The sequence below is a fragment of the Sus scrofa genome, chromosome 15 (genome assembly GCF_054392235.1).
Source record: "Sus scrofa isolate SSC_HxYL_T2T_F1_AM1 chromosome 15, Sscrofa_HxYL_maternal_Yorkshire_Landrace_v2.0, whole genome shotgun sequence".
Taxonomy (NCBI): domain Eukaryota; kingdom Metazoa; phylum Chordata; class Mammalia; order Artiodactyla; family Suidae; genus Sus; species Sus scrofa.
In genome coordinates this window covers 22,700,207-22,723,667 of record NC_139397.1, presented here as the reverse complement: position 1 = coordinate 22,723,667, position 23,461 = coordinate 22,700,207, and the positions used below count along the sequence as shown (strand labels likewise).

The window sequence follows — 23,461 nt, the reverse complement described above, 5'->3', positions numbered from 1 at the left end:
TTCCAGTTCCAGGATACATCAAATACAAATAAACAGCACTAATTTTCAGTGGATACTCTAATAAAGTATATATACCTTTAGTCTATTCAGGTTCCTGATTTCTAAAAAATTGTTATCATTATTTCCTCTTAGATTCTGTTCAAGATAGCTATAAAAAATCCTTGTTTGAAATATAATAAAATAGAATAGTCATTTAGGTATAAAATAATTGAGTAGAAGTGTGACAAACATTAGTCTATATCTTGATCTACAAACAGTACAATATGATGGACAAGCAACAAACATTTGTTGTATATCACTTTGAGAGACAGTGGGATCAGCATTTAAAAGCTTTGGAATTGAAATCCATGGGGTTTTAAAATGAAATGAACTGGAGTTAACCAACAACCTCTGGCCCTCACTAACTTTCAGTCTTTCCCCACTTGCCTTAAATTTATCATCTATGCAATGAGGGCAAAAACCACAACTACTTCAGACTGTGGATAGTGCACAGTATTGTTAAACACAACTGGCTATAGAACCAAATTATCTGTATTTGAGTCCTGCCTGTGCCACTTAATAATTTATCTCAGTCAAGATCCACTTATTTCAAAACAGAATGTAATTGACTAGATTTTGGTCTTTGAGTTTGTGAGATAATGAAATTTAGATTTGTATGATGAGATTTTGGACTTTGAGTTGATGCTGTAATGAAATCAGACTCTTTGGAGTCATGGAAGGGGATGACTTATTTTGCTTGTAGGAGGGACATGATGTGTTGAGGGCCAGAGTTGGGATTGTGGTAGGCAGAGTTATAAAACCCCAAGAATCCCACCTCGTGTGCATGTCCAGTATAATTCCATTTCTTGAGTATTTAAATGTTTTTCTAATAAAATGCTTTCAAAGTATTCTAGAATAAATAGTTGGAGTTTCTTAAGATAAATAAATAAATCATTTTAAAACAGTTTTTAGAAGCATTGAAGATTTTAAAAGTATATTGGCTTAATGTTGATTATATATTTAATTAGAATATATTTACCCATTTATTAGAAGGACTGATGGAAGAGGAGTTATATAATTGGTATAGGGAAGATTATACATGTGTATTTTACATTTGAGGAAATAGAGATACCAAGAGGTAAAACAATTTGCCAGAGAGTAGGTGATAATAGACTAAAGAAGTGTCCAAAATAATTATTTACATAATTGTGTAATGCTATTTAAAAATAGAAATATACCTACCTAAATCTATATCTACCTATATCTACTATTTACTTATCTTCACAGATTTTTCACTAACTTGGAAGAGGTTAGTGAAAAATGCCCCAAGCATTATATATACTACATAGATCAGGGAACTATTATCTAACAGTGTCATTTACTTCAATTGTAGACTCATGTGGAGATCATTTTGAAAATTCAGCCCTACTTCAGGGAGGATAGATGTCAAATCTCCCATGAGAAATTATGGAACTTAATCTGGAAATGACTACTGACAGTCCACATTTTGGAAAGAATGATGAATATATTTAAAACAAGGTATCATAGAGTGAGACATTACAGGCTATTGAAGGTCTTGGTGAATTCAATGAAGACTAGGTCACATGTATAAGAAGATGCAATATAAAGTTTGAAGTAACCAATTCCATCATACGTACTTCACACTATACTAAAGTCAAGTGATTTAAAGATGAGTAAAATATGGTTAAGAGTCCCAGGACAGGACCTCTGCTGTTTTTCATTTTCAAAAAGTTAGTAGTGAAGTTCCCATAATGGCACAGTGGGTTAAGGATTCGGGACTTTGTCTCTGCAGTAGCGTGGATTTGATCCCTGGCCTGGCGCAGTGGGTTAAGGATCCAGCATTGCCGCAGCTGTGGCTCGGACTCAATTCCTGGCTTGGGAACTTCCACATGCCACAGGTACGGCCAAAAACAAAACAAAACAAAAACAAAAAGTTAGTAATGCAATTCTTACTGTTATGTACTTATGTGTGATAAGTCACGAGGAAAACGATTTATTCTGGGAGTTCTGACAGACCATAGCAATCAGTTTGAGAACTTTTGGATGATTATACTCATTCTTTGTCTATTTTCACCAGAAACTTCAAAATTCAGTTTCTCAGAAATAGTTTTTCTAAATATACAAACTTACCTCTTCTTTTGACTAGTTCTCTTTTAAGTATATATTGAAGGTCAGTCAGGAAAAGGATGAAGGATTTGTCTTTTATGAAAATGTGCTGCCTTTGAGAATTTTTTTTTTTTTGGTAGGAGAAAATGGCAGATTTTCTCTTATAAACCGTATGTTCTTGCATTTCTGATATCTGAAGTCTGAAGCTTGCCAGAAACATTCCAACCAAAAGCCAGACTAATCCATGAAGGTGTCCAAAGAAGTCTGTTCTGATTACTGAAGATGTTGAACTAGTCCTGACTTCAAACACTAGATATTTCCACACTTTAGTGGTATATGACAGCTCTATTCATTCCACAATGTCAAATTCTTTGGTTTTGGCCATTGGGTATTTATGCATTTCTGGCTAGAGAAGCAGAGAAACCTAATTTGATTCTTGAGCCAAAAGTTTTTAGGCCCTGTTCCTTTGGAACTTGGACTCGAGGATTTTGGCACTGTATAAAGACTAGGACAGAGCAAGTAGTCACACATAACTAACTGACTCAACGGAGCATATTCAGGGAGAAAGATCATGCCTACACATTGAATAGCCATTCTGCAAGGCAGACTGACAACACTCTGAATTCAATCACCATTAAATAAACACACAAGGAAAGCAAGGCTTTAACATACCTTCCGGCACTGCTCTCCAATGCTGCCTGAATGGTTTGAGTGCCATAGGCCAGGCTGCAGATGCAACCATTACTGTTGTTCTTACTTATGTCTGTCTGCTGTCTGCTAACAAGCATTCATATGCTTTGGATCATTAAAGTCACAACCTCCTATGCCAATCTATTCCTCTCCACGGGTTTGCTCTAGATTGGAAGAGATGCTATTTCTGTTTCTTTTTCTCTCTATTAGGACCTCCAGTCAGGGTTATTTCTGAGGTCTGAATATCATAGCCTGCACCCTTGCCCCCATTGAGCATATAAATTGTGTTCCCATTAAGCTTGTTCTTTTTGCCTGATTTATTTCGTTTGCTGTTGTGTGTGCCTTTTCAATGCAAGGCAAGTGATTTGTGCTGGAGCTGCGACAGACAAAAAGTGCTGTAACTTAAGCTTTTCCTGGTGCCATTGCTATCTGTGAGAGATCTGCCGTACTTACACCCTTGCTAAATTTCTTCTGACAGACTCCAGGTGGTCGATATTTTCACAATCCAACCCATTTCAGTGTTAGAACTTGTCATTTGGGGCTCTGTGGATTCTTCCCTTTCATCTTACTGTTGGTAGCAGGTTGAGTGCATTTGTATATCTACCTGTAAAAGACTGGTGTCCACAGGTATAAGCAAAGGTAAAGAAACATGTTTCTTTTTCAAAGAAGGCACAGAAGACAGATATTGGAGAGAGAGAGAATGAAAAAAAAATGTCACTTGTAGTATTATGCAGGCTGCCCATCTAAACCCATCATTGCCTGGCACCTACACACTAAGGGCAAGGATCCAGCCAACTTGTGAGTGGGCACTATGCCATTTGAGCAGATGGGCATAGAAGTCGGCAGCCAGTAGACCATGTATGTGCATCAACGGTGGGTGTTGAGGGCACGATTCCCAGAGGAGAATGTCCTAACAGCTGTCTGGCCTGAGCCAACATACTTACGACCAAGGAAAAGTGCCATCCTTCAATCCTGCTGAGTTGGATTAACCTTCACTACTAAATCTGCTTTTTCGGCAGCAGAAGGTGAGTTTGGGGTCTATGAAAACCTCAAAGAATAACTGAAGAAAGGAAACTGCAAAGATGCAATAATTAGATATTCACTGAAGATGCCAAGGGCATTCATATATGTGTTTTAAATATTTGACCAAAATTCTGTTAATTCTTGAAAGAATGTCATAGTTATTAAAAGCTCTATCTCCCACAATGCTTTTAGAAGCGAAGCAACCTTTCCACATAGGCAGAGCATTTTCAGCAAGATAGTATATTTCTGTCTTTGCAATAAGAAATAATGATATATAGGGAAAAGTATCAAAAGACTATAGAAATCTGTGGGTAAATACCTTTGTCAAACTTTACAAATCATGTATCAAACTTGATATATAATAGATTAGAGCTTTCCAAAGAAGAGAATTTCCTCTTTAGTGATTGAACATCCATCTGAACAAGTAGGAAGTAAACTTGATATTTCAACTTAAACCCTTCTTGGGCAGTGAAAGAGGCTTATATTTGAGACTAAAAATAAAGCCTGATTCTAATTTGTTGAAAATTTCCAGACAGTTAAACATCATGAATTTAGATATAGGTCATTTCTGCCATGTAGCCAAATGGTGATTAGAAATGATTTGTTTCATTTAGCTAAAAATAGGTAGACCATTTTAATAATTTAGACCCTCAGTAACTATTTTTTTTTTTATTTCTCTTTGTTCTAAGGTGTTTGTGAGATGATTTTCTTGGTATTTTTTTCCATTGTCTTGAATCTTTTTATTTAAAAGATAACATATGGCTTGCAGTTGCAGAGAAAAATACCAGTTTGCTCCAGGTGTTTTAGATACCCATCTATAATTCCTTAATCTACTCTCTAAACCCTTTTCCCTTTTGTTTACATCAACAGGGGAAGTATCTCTGTTATGGAGAGTAAAAAGGATGAATAGTTATTTTATCTGCTAATGGTAGTAACTTTAGCTATGGCTCTAATGAATTATCCAATACCTTAGATCTAATGTCATTAGTAGTATTATGAGTGAAATAAAATGTTTCTGGATCTATCTGGCCCTTATTTTCTCACTATATCAATTTGGAAATTCATGGCTAAATACAGATGAACCTATAAAGAAAAAAAGTAAACTAAAAATTAATACATAGGAGTTCCCATCATGGCTCAGTGGTTAACGAATCTTACTAGGAACCATGATGTTGTGGGTTCGATCCCTGGCCTTGCTCACTGGGTTTAGGATCCGGCGTTGCCATGAGCTATGGTGTAGGTTGAAGACGCGGCTCCATTCCCAAGTTGCTGTGGTTCTGGCGTAGGCCGGGGGCTACAGCTCGATTAGACCCCTAGCCTGGGAACCTCCATATGCCGTGGGAGCGGCCCAAGAAACAGCAAAAAGACAAAAAAAAAATTTAAAAAAAAATAAAAATTAATACATAAATATACTTCACATAAGAAAATGTAGAAAATTGTATTATCTAGGTAACTCTGTTTCTTGCTTGTGGTAGTTTTTATCTTAAGAGGATGTTTGAAGTCTAGAATTGTGGTGTGTCCAAGTTTCATATGAATGACTCCTCTCAGTCTGAGAGATTTCTTGGAGAGGAACATTCTACCGAAAGCATGCAAAAAAATAAATGAGAAGGCTAAAGGAAATAGTATTTATCAATAAACAAGGAAGTTTACATTGTACATAATTTATTTTTATTTAAATAGGAAAATATGAGGCAATTTGATTTTCTTCTTGGAGGAACACATGGCTTGGACTAAATAAAACAAGGGAAGATATAAAGAAATTAGAATCATTCCAGCAAGTGCTTCCCTTTAGCTATCTGGGATAAGAAAATGTGGTTGAAGCTGAATTTCACTCAAGTAGACTTATCCCAGGATTGAAAGGCTGGTGAGAGACTCAGATGACCCAGATGGTGACTAAAGAATAGTCAAGAAACTGAAAAATAACAAATGCTGATAAACTTTAATATGTCTTCCAAAAGGTCTTTTAATCTTTCCCTTTCATTTTCTTCAGAGAATGAAAGAAATTAGGGTTTCAGATTTCTGACTGACAATATACAACCAAAAGGACTTGCAGAAAAATTAAAAAAAAAAAAGGCATGCGCTGATGGATGCCCACTGTGGTAATTGAATGATATTGTGGGCAGACAGAGGAGGAGAACATAAATATTAAGTGACAAACTGTGGTGCATTATTAAGAAGCAAAACAGAATATTTGGTTTTTCTATGATTTATAGCATTACCTCCCATTAGGACTATGAGAGGTACATTTAGTTCATTGTAGAATAATTATGAGGCATGGATAAATTTTACATATGCCTACAAAGAGGTAAAATTAGAAGATTAAATGCATGATAAGGTAGCGTCCATTTACCTTAACTTCCCTTTTTTTCCCAATGTATATACCACATACACGTAGTTTAAAAAAAAAAAAAAGTAGCCATCACTTAGTTTGATGTTTATTATTTCTAAACAATTAAATTGTTAGTACAAGAAATACTGGCCAGCTCTCCATATCACCCTACCCACCCACCCCAAAAAAGCTTCACTAATTTTCCTTAACTTCTGATTGTAGTAGCTTTAAGAAAAGGGATTTGGCAAAACAAATGAAGATTCGAACGTAAGAATTGGGATACATTAAAAAAAAAAAAACTTTTGAGAAACTGTGAAGATAAAAACTAAACTTAACTACAAATTTATTTCTGTTTTTCATCCAAGTATCCAGAGAGGTTGCTAATGGGAGGTATGCCTCAGAAAAAATACATGTCTGTGAAAATGTTGGAACAAACTAATACTTTTATTCAAGTGATTTTATTTCAATTCTAAGCCACAAGATATCAACTTTCATCAAAAATGGTAATCTATTTAAAATCAGAGCTATGTGGAATGTTTCATGTTTATGTATAACTTTCATAGTAGACCCTCCTACACAAGGAAAATAATATGCCCAAATTCTGTTATTTTTATAGTTTGTAATATATCAAGTACTAGTCCCACCCATCAGTTTCATATTTTTAAATAGATTTTTTTTTAAGGAATGGAAGAAAAAATGAAGACACTTTGTAAAAGTGACTTTCTAATTTATCCTTTTGGAGGAAAATGTATCTGAAAAACTTAATTATGATGTGTATTATAATAAGAAAAAAATAATTTAAAGAAAAATATTCATTGCACATCTTGACCACTTCATTTTTCCACTTTGCACAATTAAAAAGTTAAAGTGCCTGGAGAGGATAGAGGAGTGGAGGCAAGGAGAACAATAAATGGTGATAAAGAAGGAAAATCTCATAGATTTGACCTAAAAGAATTGTAGTGATGTATTAACCTAATATTGGGTTCAAAAAATCCAAGTCAAAAGATATTTGTATTTCAATTTTTTTTCCGATGGTGGCTACAAATCATTTCTATTTACTGGAAAAAATAAATCAATAGGAAGATGGCATCACTGAAAACAAAAATGAGTTCAGATGTATTTTTTTTTTCTCCTCAAGGGAAAGGTTGCTATCAACTCAAGTATTTATTATGAAAGGTCAGTGCTTAAGATGCAGAATACTGTGATAGAAAACACAATTTAGCACATAAGCATGTCACCTCAAAAGAAACTATTAAGTGACATTCTTAATAAATAGGCTAGAGAAATGTGGAATTGTTAAGGCCTCCTCCTGCTAAAATGCTAGAAGTAAACTGAGAAGTAGCAATTCATAAAATTCTCAAATAGGAATTGTGAAATGATATTGAAGCCAATATTTCATAATTTAAGAGTATAACAACTAGCAAAAAAAATCAGGCTGTGAACACTTAAATATGTGGTGGATATACATACATGTTCACTTATGTTTAGAGGGAATATCTGTATACTGTTTGAGATTAATTGCAAATAAAAAAGAAATCAAACCCATTAAAAAGCCTATTTTCAGGCCTTCTTAGAAGAAATATTTCTATAATTCACAGACAAAATAATCCATTTTAAAAAGTTGTTCAAGTTGCTGTTCATTTTATTACTGTTACTTAAGTTTTCCAAATTCAATGATTAATTAACTATTCCTGCAAAAGTGAAAGGACCTAAGATTAAACAATGGAGCCTAACCTTCTAGCATTATGAAATTTATCCAGAAGCAATTTATAGAACAAAATGTAGGTTTTTTAAATGTCAGATACATTTAAAAGTTCTGATACTATGGAGAAAACAAAATAGGATTGTTTAAAATGAAGTATGTTCATTTGCAATACCAGCATTAGAGATATTTTATGATATCAACAAACAAGTACATTTTAAGCACCTACTAATAGAAATTACTGGCATATGAATACACTAAACATGAAATGTTTACTGGCTAAAACAAATGGTTCATAAAAACATCTAATGTCTTAAATGGGAATGTTTCTCAAGAGGGTGTCCCATAAAAATTTGCAAATTTATCAGATAGTAATAATAAGCTATTGATAAATAATTACCTAAACCCTGTAAGGTTTCCTGTTATTTTAACTATGTCATAGGAGAAACCATTTTTCCCTTCAAATTTATCTCATAAGTTTGTGATTGACCACAAATTTTCTTTACAATTGTTATTTCAATTAAGTATGTGAGAGAAAGACAGTTCTCCTGAAATACCCTAAGTTTTCCTGACAGTCATGCAAGACAGTTGAGCAACTTTGGATCCAGAATTTCCTAAATCGTAATTCTCAGTCAGCATAATCTGATTTGGGTTGATAACATATTTCTGTTCCTAATGCTTAACTGAGAAAGACATTAAAGCAAAGACAGGTGATGAAAGTTTTCTTCTAAATCTTCATAACTTGGTTGAACATGATAGATTGGCTACCTTATTGATTTAGGAATGATCAGCAATATTGCTTCCCCTAAAGGAATATTAAGATTATTCATAACAGATTTGAAATTTGATTTCTAGCTTCCTGCATAAATGTATACAAATATATAAATTTGGCTCTCTTCATGTTTCTACCTTATGCATATCCACTTATGCACACAGGGGATCTCTGTAGTTCCCCCAGAAATGACTGTCTGTTTATACATATATATTTTTTTATGTATACATTTATATTGTTGGAGAAACAATAAAGTGCAATAGCTGAGGGCTTAGGTCCATGTTTAAAATATCACCCATGCCTTTCACTAGCTGTGGATTTTCAGTTACTCGAATCGTCTGTGTCTTTATTTCTACCTTTATGAAATATTTATCACCAATCTCTTAAGGTTTGGGTGAGAATTAAATATGTTAATATATGCAAAACACTTAGAATAGTGCCTGGCAAATAATAAGCATTCAATAAATGTTAGCAGGTGGTATTATTATTGTATCATTTTTCAAGTTGAATTCTTATTTGTACCATGGAGCCCTATGGTTTTTCTTCAAGGATGAAATAAGTGTGTGCTCAGTAACTAGTCATTTCTGATCCAATTTCTTCCCATCAAAGTTTGTTTCCCAACTTCAGTCTTTCACATGTTATGTTTGTCGGATTTGTTCATAGTTAAATAACCTTATATTAATGGAAAATGTATTCATGTAACTAATAAATGTCTCTGATGTCATACATTTTTCCACTGAATCTTTTTTAATTTTAATTTTTAAAAATTAAGGTATTATTGATTAACAATGTTGCACTAATTTCTGCTGTACAGCAAAGTGACCCAGTACAGCAAAGTGACCCAGTGACACACACACACACACACACACACACACATTCCCTATCTTATGTTATCTTCCATCATGGTCTATCCCAAGAGACTGAATATAGTTCCCTGTGCTGCATAGTAGGACCTCGTTTATCCATTCTAAATGTAATAGTTTGCATCTACTAACTCCAAACTCCCAGTCCATCACTCTCTCCCCATTCCCCGTTGGCATCTACAAGTCTGTTCTCTATGTCTGTAAGTCCATTTCTTTTTTATAGCTGGGTCCATTTGTGCCATATTTTAGATTCCACCTATAAGTAATATCATATGGTATTTGCCTTTCTCTTTCTGACTTACTTCACTTAGTATGGGAATTTCTGGTTGGATCTATGTTGCTGCAAATAACATTATTTCATTCTTTTTTATGGCCGAGTAGTATTCTACTGTGTGTGTGTGTGTGTGTATATGTGTGTATGCATATATGTGTGTGTGTGTATACACATACATCACATCTTTTTAATCCACTCATCTGTTGGTGGACATTTAGGTTGCTTCTATACCTTGGCTATTGTGAATAGAGCTGCTTTGAAAATAGGGGTGCATGTATCTTTTTGAATTATAGTTCTGTCCAGATATATGCCCAGGAGTGAGATAGCTGGATCATATGGTAGTTCTATATTTAGTTTTCTTTGAGACGTCAATAATGTTTTTCATAGTGGTTGTCAGTTTACATTCCCACCAACAACACAGGAGGGTACCCTTTTCTCCACACCCTTTCTAGCATTTGTTATTTGTAGACTTATCAATGACGGCCATTCTGACTGGTGTAAGGTGGTACCTCATTGTAGTTTCGATTTGCATTTGCTTAATAATTACAGATGCTAAGCAGTTTTTCATGTGCCTGCTGGCCATCCATATGTCTTCTTTGGAGAAATGTCTATTTACATCTTCTGCCCATTTTTTGATTGGGTTGTTTTTTGCTATTGAGTTATATGAATTGTTTCTATATTTTGGAGGTTAATCCCTTGTTGGTTGCATCATTTACAACTATATTTTCCCATTCTGTAGGTTGTCTTTTTGGGTTGTTTGTTTGTTTTAATTTTTTTATGGTTTCCTTTTCTGTGCAAAAGCTTGTAAATTTGATTAGGTCCCATTTGTTTATGTTTATTTTTATCTCTATTGCCTTTGGAGACTGACCAAGAAAACATTTGTACAGTTTATGTCAGAAAATGTTTTGCCTATATTCTCTTCAAGGGGTTTTATGGTGTCATGTCTTATGTTTAAGTCTTTAAGCCATTTTGAGTTTATTTTTGTTCATAGTGTGAGGGTGTGTTTCTAGTTACATTGATTTACATGCGGCTGTCCAGCTTTGCCAGCACCACTTGCTGAAGAGACTGTCTTTCCCATTGTATATTACTGCCTCCTTTGTTGAAGATTAATTGACCATAGCTGTGTGGATTTATTTCTGGGCTCTGAATTCTCTTCCATTGATCTGTATATCTGTTTTTATACCAGTACCAACGTAATGAAAAAATCTTTTAAGATTATGTAAATAATAATTAAAAATAAAACATTCATCACCTAAAATCATCTCTTGCACCCCTGGCAATATGTACACATTTTGAATCATTGCCTTGTAAGAAAACTTTCTATAGGTGACTTCAAGGGAATATTTAGATGGGCCACTGTGCCCATTTAAACCTAATAGCAGTAGAACAAAAGATGGCATGAACTTGGCCATACAAGATATGGTAAAACCGACACAGGTGAATTCTCAGGTGCCAGTAATTGATAATGTAGAGACACTTAACATACTACTGCTTTCTCTAACATTTAAAGTTTGAGGTGCTACTGTATAAAATAGATGTTTAAGGAAAACCTACTGTAAAACATAGGAAAATCTACTCAATAGTTTGTAATAACCTATATGGGAAAAAAGGATGGATATATTTATAAGTGTGAATGATTCACTTTGCTGTACACCTGCAAAGACGTTCTAAGTCAACTACACTCCAGTGAAATTAAATTTCAAAAAAAATTTTGAGATGCTTACAGGCCAAGAGAATGACTTTTTCACCAGGACTATAAATCCGGCAAGAAAACTGAATAAGAAGAGTCTCTCTATCCTAGAATTCCATCACACCCTTGTAAGTTGAATATAAGATACGTATACTAAATTTTAACTGAAGATAATAAATCTTAGTATAAAGAGTAATAGTTAAGAGCAGTCAACTCTAAATTATAGCAATATAAAATAAATTCCTAGTTCAAGAGGCTTAAATACCAAATATATGTATTCTCCCATTGCTGAGAAACTGAAATATCAATGAATATCAATGAATAACAACAGGTATGAAGTTTTGATTCTGAGATTGCTCCCATTAACTACTGTTCTCTTCTCAGTTTTCTTATGCAAAAGACCTTTCATTTCAGCGATAATTGAACATCAACCATGGTTATCTTATTTAGAGTAATGCTCATAGCTATAAAAATTCTCTAAAATCACACGAAGCATCACAAACTAGTTTATTTATCATTATATAGAAGTTCCAAAGAAAATTTCTACTTGAACTCTCTGTACTCTCTGCAACTTTTCTCTAAGTAAAAATTATTTCAAAACACAAAGTTTACTAAATAAAACAAAGTAAGTTTTCCTGGCCTGTGCTTAGATTTTTTCAATATGGTGATTCAAGACCCCCAAATTCTCCCAATTTTCATTTTCATCCTTCCATAAGGGCCCATTTACTGTTTACTCCCAGCCAGTTTACTAGGAAATAGGCCTTGGAAGGGAAGCACTCAGTGGTTAATTGTATTGGAGGGGGAGTAGTTCTCATTGTTTCTACTCACTTTCCATTGGTCTAAACTAGTCACATGACCACTCTCAACTTCAAGGCAGACTGAGAAATGCAGACTGGAGATGTGCCTGAGAAAGAGAAGAGAGAATTTGGTGAATGACCACCAGGTTCTGCCTTCCTCCCATATATCAATTTACCACTGTCTTCCAACACTTAGAAATACATCTGTAGACCTCCTCAAAGGAGATAACCAAAAGTTCTGTCCAGTTACTGCCTCAAGTTCTAATTCCAGAATCTTTAGTGATAAAAATCTTTCTCCATCAGACCAAATTTTTCCCCAGGGGGCTAAGAATTTAGAACTTGAAAAAAAGAATCTCTGTTCTGCTTTTCCCAACACATGCAATATACAATGGCAGAGCAAGAACTTTATACCTGGAAGTAAACAAACAAACAAATGAACAAAAGCTCTCTCATTTGTAAAGGAAAGGAGGGTAAATGGCTAGCAGTTACTAGAACAAAGTGATGATTTGTCCTGGCTCTCCTGGCTCTTCTTTCTGGGAGAATTCCCTGTGTCCATTGTTCTCCAAGGTTTTTGGCTCTGCTTTCTAATTTTCAAAATCTAATCCTTTCTGTCTGTTGCATGTGTCAGTGAGCACAGTCTAAGACATCAAAGTTTTTTTTAGAGAGAGTTCTCACACTCATGTCTCTTTCTCTCTGCATCTGTCTCTGTCTCTTTCTCTCTGTATTTTTGTTTCTCTCTTTCTTTCTCTTTCTACTGTTTTATCCTCCCACTTCACTCTCTCCATTCAAAGTATTAGAAAATTCCTATTTAGTGAAATGGTACTATTTATGAGAGTTTCTACTTTATTTTTTTTTTTAAACCCAGTGATTTTTTTTTTTTTTTTTTTTTTTTTTTTTTTTTTTTTTTTTGTCTTTTGTCTTTTTGTTGTTGTTTTTTTTTTTTTTTTTGTTTATATTTCTTGGGCCGCTTCCGCGGCATATGGAGGTTCCCAGGCTAGGGGTTGAATCGGAGCTATAGCCACCGGCCTACGCCAGAGCCACAGCAACGCGGGATCCGAGCCGTGTCTGCAACCTACACCACAGCTCACGGCAACGCCGGATCGTTAACCCACTGAGCAAGGGCAGGGACCGAACCCGCAACCTCATGGTTCCTAGTCGGATTCGTTAACCACTGCGCCACGACGGGAACTCCGAGAGTTTCTACTTTAAATGATCAAAATACAATTTTAATTATAAATTCCTTCTTTTTTTGTTTTATAATAGAATATGTCTATTATGCTTCTTCAGGAGAAAGAACAATAAAGCTTTTAAACAAATTTGTTCCAAAAGCACTATTGTGTGATTATTGTGTATTTAAATATATCTGGGTAATAGAAGACATGAAAATTAATAGCACATTAACTCTGAAAAAGTTGAGCTCACATCATAGCATAAACACAAAGTGTTTCAATATTAAATATTTTGTTACAGTTATAGTTGTTATTTCAACATTGTAGATAACCCTGAAACACAGAGGTGTAAAGCAATGATTTTTTTTGTATGCTACAGAATCTGGTCAAAAATTCAGATAACACACAACAGGAACAGCTTGTTTCTACTACATCATTTGAGGTCTCTGCTGGGAAGACTTGAAGGCTAGGGTGACCCAATGACCGGAAGAAGGAATCATCAGGATATCTTTACATTTACAATATTGGTGATTTGATACTGGCTGTCTGCTAGAACCTCAGCTAGTCTGTCAGCTAGAATACTTATGCAGCCTCTCTCTGTGGTCTCTTTGTATGCGATGATTAGGGCTTCCTCCCAACATAGTGACCTTTTTTTTTTTTTTTTTTTTTTTTTTTTTTTTTTTTTTTTGGACGAACCATAGCAAATTTACTACTCAGTATTCAGTGTCACATCATAGCACCACCCAGTGCCCAGAGCCCTCACCTTCCCATCCCCCATCTTCCTCCAGGGTATGCCAAAGTGAAAAGAAAAAAAAAAAAAGGACTCTAGATTTCTGTTCCTCCTCTGGAGGAAGGGGCCTTGGCCCTGGAAGCCTCTTTGCACAGGTTGCAGCAGGTAGGAAAGCAGACCCTTCCATGCCCAGAGACTGGGGCTTCAGGCTCCAACAAGAGAGAGAATTTGCAACCAGAAGCAGGAACAGAGCCTGTGTCTGTGGGAGAGGAGTGGCTGGGAGGGTTCCAAGAGAACTAGTGGGGAGTGCATGGTATTTTTATGCTCTAGTATTTGGATCATATAGTGTCACTTCTGCCGTATGTTTTAGTTGAAGCAAATATAAAGTTCTGCCCAACTTCAAAATGAAAAATATAGACCACTCCATTTGATAGGAAGAGTGTCAAGGTCACATGGTAAGAAGACCACATGGAATAGGAGCTATTGTTGCAGCCAAACCAACACATTTTAATGTCCAAAACACATTTACTTCCCATTTAAATCTACTTCATTTATCTTTTTGAATGAATCTGAATGTGATTATTTTCATTATTCTCTCTTACCAAATTATGCTCTTTTAAATAATTTCAAGCCTTTTCTAAAGAAAAGATAATATAATAGTATCAAATGTCAATATTTTTCCAGATATCCAGGCACAGAAGGAATCATTCACAGCATATCTTAAAAGATGTCATTCCTCCATTGGAACAATTGGTAAGTGATCATTTCACTTTAATACTGTAATATTTATGTACTGCTACAATATAAACTACCCAGAACTCAGCAACTTAGAATAGCACACATTATTATCTCATGTTTCTCTGGGTCAAGAATCTGGGGATAACTAGCAGGGTGTTGTAGCTCAGAGTCTTTCTAAAATTTACAATCAAGGTTTAAGCTAAAATTGAGATGACATCTAAAGGCTTCACTGGGGAAGGATCTGTTTTTCAAGCTCATGAACATGGTTGTTAGCAGGATTTAGTACTTCCAGGGCTGTTCTCCAGAGGCTGCTCTCAGTTCCTTGTCACTTAGGCTTCTCCAGCATGGCGGGTTTCTTATTTGAATCATGCAAACTGAGAAGGCAAGAGAGTCTGCTGGCAAGGTGAAAGTCAAAATCTCTTCCAACCTAATCATAGAAGTGATATCCCATCAACTTTGCCACATTCTTTTGGTCAAAAGCAAGTCACTAAGTAAGGAAGATGATTCTGAGTTGGCATTCTCTTTTGACAAACAAAGGAGCAAGATATTTTCTCTATATCTCTATTTGTTCCTCCCCTGTAAATCAGAAACATAATCCCCAGGGGATTATGTAGATTATGAGGATAGGGTAGAGTGGAGTATGGAGGGAAACCCATGTACAAAGACAAAAAAAATTCCACCATCCTCCAGTAGAGTGATAAAAAGCTTAGGGGTAAGACAACCATTACCCAACTTTGAAAAGAAGCACTGAAATAGTACCAACCCATCCTGACTTGGCATCATATGGGCCTATATACAAATGAATGAATAACAGTAAAAACAAAACAACAACAAAAAAAACCAGAAAAAACAAAAAACAACATTTCTGTCTATACTGCTCCTTTTTTCTCACCCTAGTTTGATTTTCTCCATAGAACTTACCACCATGTGGCATACTATACAGTTTCTTTTACTTGTTTGTCATCTCATCAGAAGGTTCTGTGATAGCAGGGATATTGTCTCCTATGTTTGCAACTCTTGCCATGATTATAACAATTGCTAGAACATAGTAAAATATCAGTAGATATGTGTTAAGTGCGTGCATGAATAAAATAGCTAATGCTTTTTTTTTTTAACTTCCAAATTCATAATACAGAGAGCTATACTTGTGTACTTTCTCTTCACTCTCTCATTGTATCTTGAAGGGCTCCATATCATTCTAGCACTGAAATCTCCCAAGCTGAATCCATCATCGCCTTCTTCCCAAAGTAATTCCTCTTTCCATTGAGCCTATCTCTATTAATAGCAAACATTTATGTAGGCTTAGAACACATTTTCTCTATATCCTTTATTTTCTTATGGCCCTTTACATAAGTCAACATTTTCTGAGGTGGTTCTCTACAATGGATTTGGTGCCCTTGTTGTTTTTCTTTTTCTTTTTCTTTTTCTTTTTTTTTTTCCTCCAGGTGTACAGGCACACTTTTTCCCAGACTTTCAAATGCTTCTGGTCTCACACCACTGTTTTCCACCATGCCTCTCCCACTGATCCTGTGAAGTAAGTCTACATCCACCTTCTTTAAACAGTACCTTCATTATTCCATTCTTCTTTTGTCAGAACTTTGAACAGCTTCCTATTTTCTATAGCATCAAGTTTTATAGACTTCTCTCACGGTCCCTAATTTACCTTACTTATTATCTACTCCCAAATACATACCCTCAAGCCAGCAATAGTAACATGATTAAGATGTGGCTCTCACCCTGAAGGAGCTTAGATTTTCTATAACAATTATAGTTTCTTCATCCCAGCACTCTTTTGTGTTGTTCACTCTTATTTCATGGGTAATAGACTTGTTCCATGGCTATGCTGTAAATGCTTTGAAGTTAGGGGTCATGACTTGTATTTTCTCTATTATATCATACTTTCCCTTTACAACTTACATTGCTTCTGGCACTAGTGTTTGTTCAGAAAAGACATGCTTGTCAATTGATTTAATAATAAGATATTAAAGATTTATTAAAATAATATTGTTGCTTACAAATATTAATAAATACATGACTGCTATTTATAGTGAAAGCCAACTTTTAAAACCTAATTAGATATAATAATCTCTTGTTTTAGCTTGTTCAACATTAATTATTTAGATCTCCACTTAGAGGCTGTTTTCCCTGCAAGGTATTTCTCTGATTCCTCAACTTTGAATCAGGTAGCCCTTCTTTATTCTGCCTTCCTATAGCAGCTTGGACTTGCCTCTATCTCCAATCACACTAAGACTGCCTGTCTCCATTTACATCTCTCTCACTGCACTTTAAGGTATTTGAGGGGAGAACTATGCTTCTTCACTCACTGTTTTATTACTAAAACTTTATATAAGGCCTGACATAGTGTAGCTATATGGTGAATAGGATGGTAATTGTGTTTCTTCTCTATAAATTTGTCTTACAGAACCAAGTAGGTGTAAATAATTATAAAGAGCTTTAAGTACTGCACATGCAAATGTTTCTTTGAAGTATTTGATGAAACATGGCAAAAGTTAGACTGAACATAGAGCTACGTGAGTGTGTGTATATGTGATAAAAATATATATGCAATTTTACATAATTTTGTATGTGCAAATGTTATGCAATTATATTTGAAAAGTAAGAATTCTCGTCACGACTCAGTGGTTAATGAACCCGACTGGTGGAGTTCCCGTCGTAGCTCAGTGGTTAACAAATCTGACTAGGAACCATGAGGTTACTGGTTTGATCCCTGGCCTCACTCAGTGGGTTAAGGATCTGGTGTTGCCATGATCTGTGGTGTAGGTTGCAGACGCAGCTCGGATCCCAGGTTGCTGTGGCTCTGGTGTAGGCCGGTGGCTACAGCTCTGATTAGACCCCTAGCCTGGGAACCTCCATGTGCTGCCGGTGCGGCCCTAGAAAAAAACAAAAAGATTAAAAAAAAAAAAAAAATGAACCCAACTAGTTACGATAAGGACATGGCTTCCCTAGCCTGGGAAATTCCGTATGCCGCAGGTGTGGCCCCCCAAAAAAAGAAGAAAAATGCCTTAAGGGTCTCAAAAATTTTATATGAAATATATATTAATTATGATTCTAATATTAAAATTATGGTTACTGCTTTAATAACTCATGGTATGTTTGTGCTATATTGCTAGTATTAAAAAAATTAGAATATTCTGAAATGGTTTTCTCAATTATCCTTTCTAACTTTAAGGTTATTTGTTGGTTTTGCTGTCCTATAATTGTCTGTCTTGACTCTGCAGCCTCAATTCTTAATAAAGGAAACTCTTAATATCCTAAATTATGGACAGTTTAACTAACAGAAAATACTTTGTGCTCAATACTTTATTTTAGCTTAGATAACCTTGGAGAAGTAGCATTAGGAAGTACTGCTAGATAAAAGATAAAAGCAAGAATTTGTTGAGCTCTTTAGCTTGCATTCTCTTTAAATCTCTTTCTCTGCATCTCCCTTATTCTCTCTGCCCTCCTCTCTCTCTCTGTCCCTGTCTCACACAGACACAGACACACACACACACACATGGGCCCGCGTGCACACACACGTACTAAAGCTCTATAAACTCTTTTGGAACTACTGACCAATTTCCTTCCTATTCCTGACTTGGGTTTCCCTGGATCCTCTCTTTGGGTCCTTGTTTATCTTTCTCTGTCTGTGAACACAGGTTGTATTCAACTTTTATTGATCAATTTCTGCTTGAATTAAATTGCTTATTTAATGTCATTTTAAAGACAGAAATGTTTTTCTTTCTCCCACAAGTCTTACTTAAGAATTACTCCATTATGATAAGTAATATCAAAAACAACCACCAATTCCCTTAAACAACAAATTCTGATGAAATTTTAATTGTTAACTACTGTTTACCCCAAGAGTTGAATTATTTTCCGGAATCAAGTTGTCTTCGTATTTGACTGATATAAAAATACATTATTTTTACCTAGATTCACATATTTTTTTCTCATAAATCTGCATGTCCCATCTGTCTGTCTCTAAAACTCTTCGTCCTTCCCTCACACCTGCTTCAGTGTTACCTTTGGAATCATCCATGGGTTCTTGCAGTGGTTGCCCTTGCTACTATTTACCAGGATGAACCACCATATATAGTGTACACCGAAACACTTTAGAAAATAGTAAAATCCTTTAAATTGATATTATTACTCATTATTTTTACCATATGAATCTTTGAGCTTATTTATATCCCACATTTTGGGCTGTATTAAATCTCATTTCCTTCATCTCATAATTAGAACTTCCTTGTACATTATCCAGCAATCATGAGAGAGTTTGGCTTTAAGCACAACTGGCAAAAGTATCCCATTAAATACGCTCCCTCTAGAGATAAATGATTCATTTTATGAAAGTGGAGTCTGCCACGGTGGGTGCTCCAACTGATATTGTTGTCACCCTTTGGTAACCATGCTTTACCTCTCAGTATCCCCTTTTATAAAATAGGTTGTGATCAATGGGTTAAATAGAAACATAATGTATTCCTTTCGCATATTGGCAAAAATATATTCCTATTGGAGTCTGCAGTCTTATGGTGGAAACTACCCAGTTCACTGACAGCTGACGTCATTTGTGCCACTTGGTATGCAAATCCATATGCTATGGATGCAAGAGACTAAATTATTTTCTGAGAAGCCGTGTTGTTGCTTAACTAGTTCTATAATGTGGCAAAGAATTTTAAACGTGAAGTGTCAAATATACTAATATGTGTTTGTTCCCTGATCTTGAGTGTTTCATATTAAAACTCTTCATAAGACCTAATTATTTACAGGGCATTTTCTCTTTTCCTCATAAAGAAGTGTCCAAGAAAAAATAACCCTGTTTATAGCATGTTAAAGCTTTATCATCTTTATTTTTATCAAAAGAGTATAAGACATGTCTACAGATAACCCTGCAGGAGTCAAAAGCCTGTGGCAGGTTTTAGAGAATCATCTGCTACCTCCTGAGCTAGAAGGATTTGGAGGCCAGAGCTCAGGAAGTTGCCATGGCTTGGGGGCAAAGCAGGCTTTTGCAGATAAACCTTAAGTCACAGATTCTACCTTTTGGAGCCAGATATAATTTTGTGGATTAATTAATACTTGTGAGGGCTCTGAGGATGAAAGACATTGTGAACATACAGTGTTTTCTTATGTTAAAACAAAAGGCAGCCCCTTTTGGCGAATAATTCTATTGATCAGACTGTGCTTTCCTTAAACTGCAAAAATTTCATCTCTTCAGACTTTTAAAATTCTACTTTGTTAAGATAAAATTAGGTTTTCTGAAAAGACATCCTCCCAGATCTTCAAGCTGGTAGTATGTTAATAATGTTACATAATTTAATAACACTAACACAAGCCATCTCCAAGTTTTCAATGTTTTAAGTGCCCTTCCTTGACTCAAGCAATAATGTGTTTTTTTAATTCCAATATTTGTTGAGGCCATCCCTGTGCTGGGCACTGTGCTGGGTATGGATATTCAGTGATATGCTAAATAGCCATGTCCTTTTCTGGATGGGCTGTCATTTGAGAGGTGAAGAGAAGTATTAAGCAAGTAAAGAAATACAACATTCTATGAATGTGAATTACACACCAGGCAGACAAATAAGTTTCTTTGAAAGAGGGAGAGCCTACCTTGGATGAAATAGTCCAAGTCTCCTTCAAAGACCTATTTAAATTGAGATTTGCAGGGCAGATAGTTTGTTAAGCAAATAACTGGCAGTATGATGCAAACAGAAGTGCAAGAGTCTGGAGGTCAGAACAAAGTTGTTAACATTTGGAAAACTACAAGAATGCCATGCAGGCTAGAATAGGGAAATAAGTCAGGAAGTGTGGGCAGAGGAGGGCAGTGTTCAGATCCTGATGGGCCTTTAGGTGATGATAAGGAGTGGAGAATCCATTAAAACACAGAAACAGTTTGCAATAACTTCTCCCATCCAGACCTACATTTGAAATTCATTTAACTCTAGAGTAGAGAAGAACACTCACACTACAACAGCAACAAAGGCTATTGACATTGAGCAAACTTTTCTTTCCCAGTACCTTGACCAAAATTAGGTTATAATAAAACAGTTGAATTATGCTAATAGATTTTGAAGACAGTGACTTGGCCATTTTCACTGGACTCCAATGACAAGCAAAGAAGGAGCAGCCTATCGAGGATACAAAGACATAGAAGTCAGGAAGGAGAGAGAGACAGAGGAGGAAAAAGGAGAGGTGATATCCAGGAGAAGCCTCTGGAAGACTGAAATTATGGAGACAAAAAGAGGTGCCCTAATCAGCCCATTTCCCAAACAGAACCTGGATTTTTTAGTGGTGACCAAATGAAACACACTGGTTAAAAGATGAAAGCCTCAGGAAAAAGGCTATGGGGGTTCTTAAACATCAAATAGAAGTTTTTGAAAGATGATATTTTCATGAGTTAAGAGTAAATAAATCAGATACATGTGGGTAAAATTTCCCTTCAAATACACAGAGGTTTACAATGATGGAGAAAAGCACTTGGCAAAACATAATACATACTTTGCCAAACCCAGAATATGAAAACCAGTTCAAGACCTTCCGCAGAACCCCAAAACTCAACCTTTTATCTTATCCCGAATGTAAAAGAGGGAGAAGACTCCTGAAACTATTGAGCAATATGTGCATTATGGGGTATAAATAAGTTGCAATGAGCAAACCATGCCTAACTCTAAGACCCAAAATTAAGGTCAGCTTCTCCAGAATGTCTTTGAGAATGCTGTTAGTCCTTTACAGGCACCGCTCATGTATGACGCAGCATCATTTTTCTTTACTTTTCTTCTGTTCTTCTTTTCATGTAATTATTGTAATCCAACTTGAGAATTTTGGTTTACCACTTTTTAAAAGTATGCTCACAGTAAATTGTGAGCATACATTAGGCAGAGATATTATACTTCATGTCTTTCAAAGCATCCTATTTCCTTCTCCAGCTGTATGTAAGGTAGTTCCAAGATTGAGCATTTACATTTTTTTAAATTAGTACTTTACATGTTGTACAATAAGCTGGCTTTTGAAGGTGATTTCTTTGCTTGCTTTTCTTTCTGTTTCCAATGGATTATTTCCCCAGCACGTCCTCACGCATGGTCAGCAGATCTGATACAACAAGAAAGCTTGAGCCAGTATAGACATAACTGCAGACTGAGAAGAACAATGGAAGTGATGGGTCCCAAAGAAGAAAACTGAATAAACTGAAGACACTCTTCAGAGAAGGAAAGCTAGTGTAGTTACATACGATGACTGTTTTAGAGATTGACTCTACCACATGGCAATTGTAGTTAAAAGCACTGTTGTAGTTAATAAATAAGACTGTGCAAATTTTCTATAAGAGTAGACCTTGCGTATACTCTCTATACAAACAAAAAAAAGATTAAATAAGATAATTATGTGAGGAAGTGGATGCATGAAATAGCTTGACTGTGGTAATCATTTCACTATGTTTATATAAATCAAAACATCATATTGTACACTTTAAACATATACAGTTTCATTTAACATAAAAATAATTTTAAAATAGAAAGCCAATGCAAAGAAGACAGACAAAAATTTCTATGTCTGTGGATAGGGGAGAAATCAAGAGATTTAAGAAGGAAGAGAAGCATCATTTAAGGGTAAAGTGATGTAATCAGATATGTCCTCATTCTGTGCTTTATAATAGAAATTATCAAAACAAAGATTACCAGCAAAGTACTGTGAGCTATTAAAAATTTAGAAAAAATGTAGCAAGTGCCTCATTATTAAATAGGAAAATAATTAAATGCCTAATCTGTTTGAAACTTAACAGCAGCTCACATTTATAGTTATAGAGAGTTAGTGTAAAGTTCTAGGAGGCCAGTCAGTTATACAGAAACTTTCATAGACTGGTGCTACTTCAGAGGGCTCTCCCCAGTTCAGTCTGGGGCCTGTCTCAGTTTGGTGGATCTGGAAAAAAATTATATTTATCAGTATTATCAATGTTTACAGAGACGATGATCCCAGCATTATCTCACAGTAACCAAATTTGTAAGAGTCTGCTGTATAAACTGTAATTCTTATTTATAAATTTATAACAGTGGATATAGTGATGCTGTGAAGAATGTGTCACCCACATTCTACATGAGAACTAGGAAGCCGAATTCGAGTCAGAGTGTTGCCAGTGAACACAGAATCAGAACAAAGGGGAAAAGAGCAACGACCTAAATACATTGCAGAGCAAGAGACTCTGTGGTTCTGACATTAAAAGCCAATCCCTTCTCATGAAAATCTGGTGAAAGCCTCATAGTCAGTTCATTTACATTTATAAACATGTATTTTGACAGAATTCCTTTGGTGAACTTGTGTAGATGAAAATCTATTGTTTTCAGTTCTACTTCTTTTATCTGAGAACTCCCCGAAGCCTTCACATTAAAAAAAAAAAAAAAAAATTGCAATGTCTGTACTTACGGTTACAGGCTGGTCTTTCTGCCATGATTGTTAGCATTAATCACAGGTTGTCTTCTACTCTCTTGCCTTGCTTCTCACTTCCAACTTAGGTTGATAAACAGGTGCCATCTGGATATCCCACTGCCATTCATTCTCTTCATCTGTATCTCAGCACAGTTGTGTCTGC

The 23,461-nt window shown here is 35.4% G+C and overlaps 1 protein-coding gene across 7 annotated transcripts in view; it reads left to right on the top strand.

The window, feature by feature from the left end:
* Positions 1–23,461, top strand: part of ARHGAP15 (Rho GTPase activating protein 15) — a 623,564-nt gene that overhangs the window by 59,949 nt on the left and 540,154 nt on the right. For 3 of the 7 annotated variants that reach the window (XM_021076335.2, XM_084998892.1, XM_084998898.1), the window contains exon 3: positions 14,830–14,898. The exons of 2 other annotated variants lie outside the window; for them this stretch is intronic. In XM_021076335.2, coding sequence (XP_020931994.1) covers positions 14,830–14,898 — 69 coding nt within the window. Of the gene's footprint in view, positions 1–1,792; positions 1,899–14,829; positions 14,899–23,461 lie in introns of all 7 variants that reach the window. 2 more of the 7 variants (XM_084998893.1, XM_084998894.1) reach the window with 1 other exon arrangement.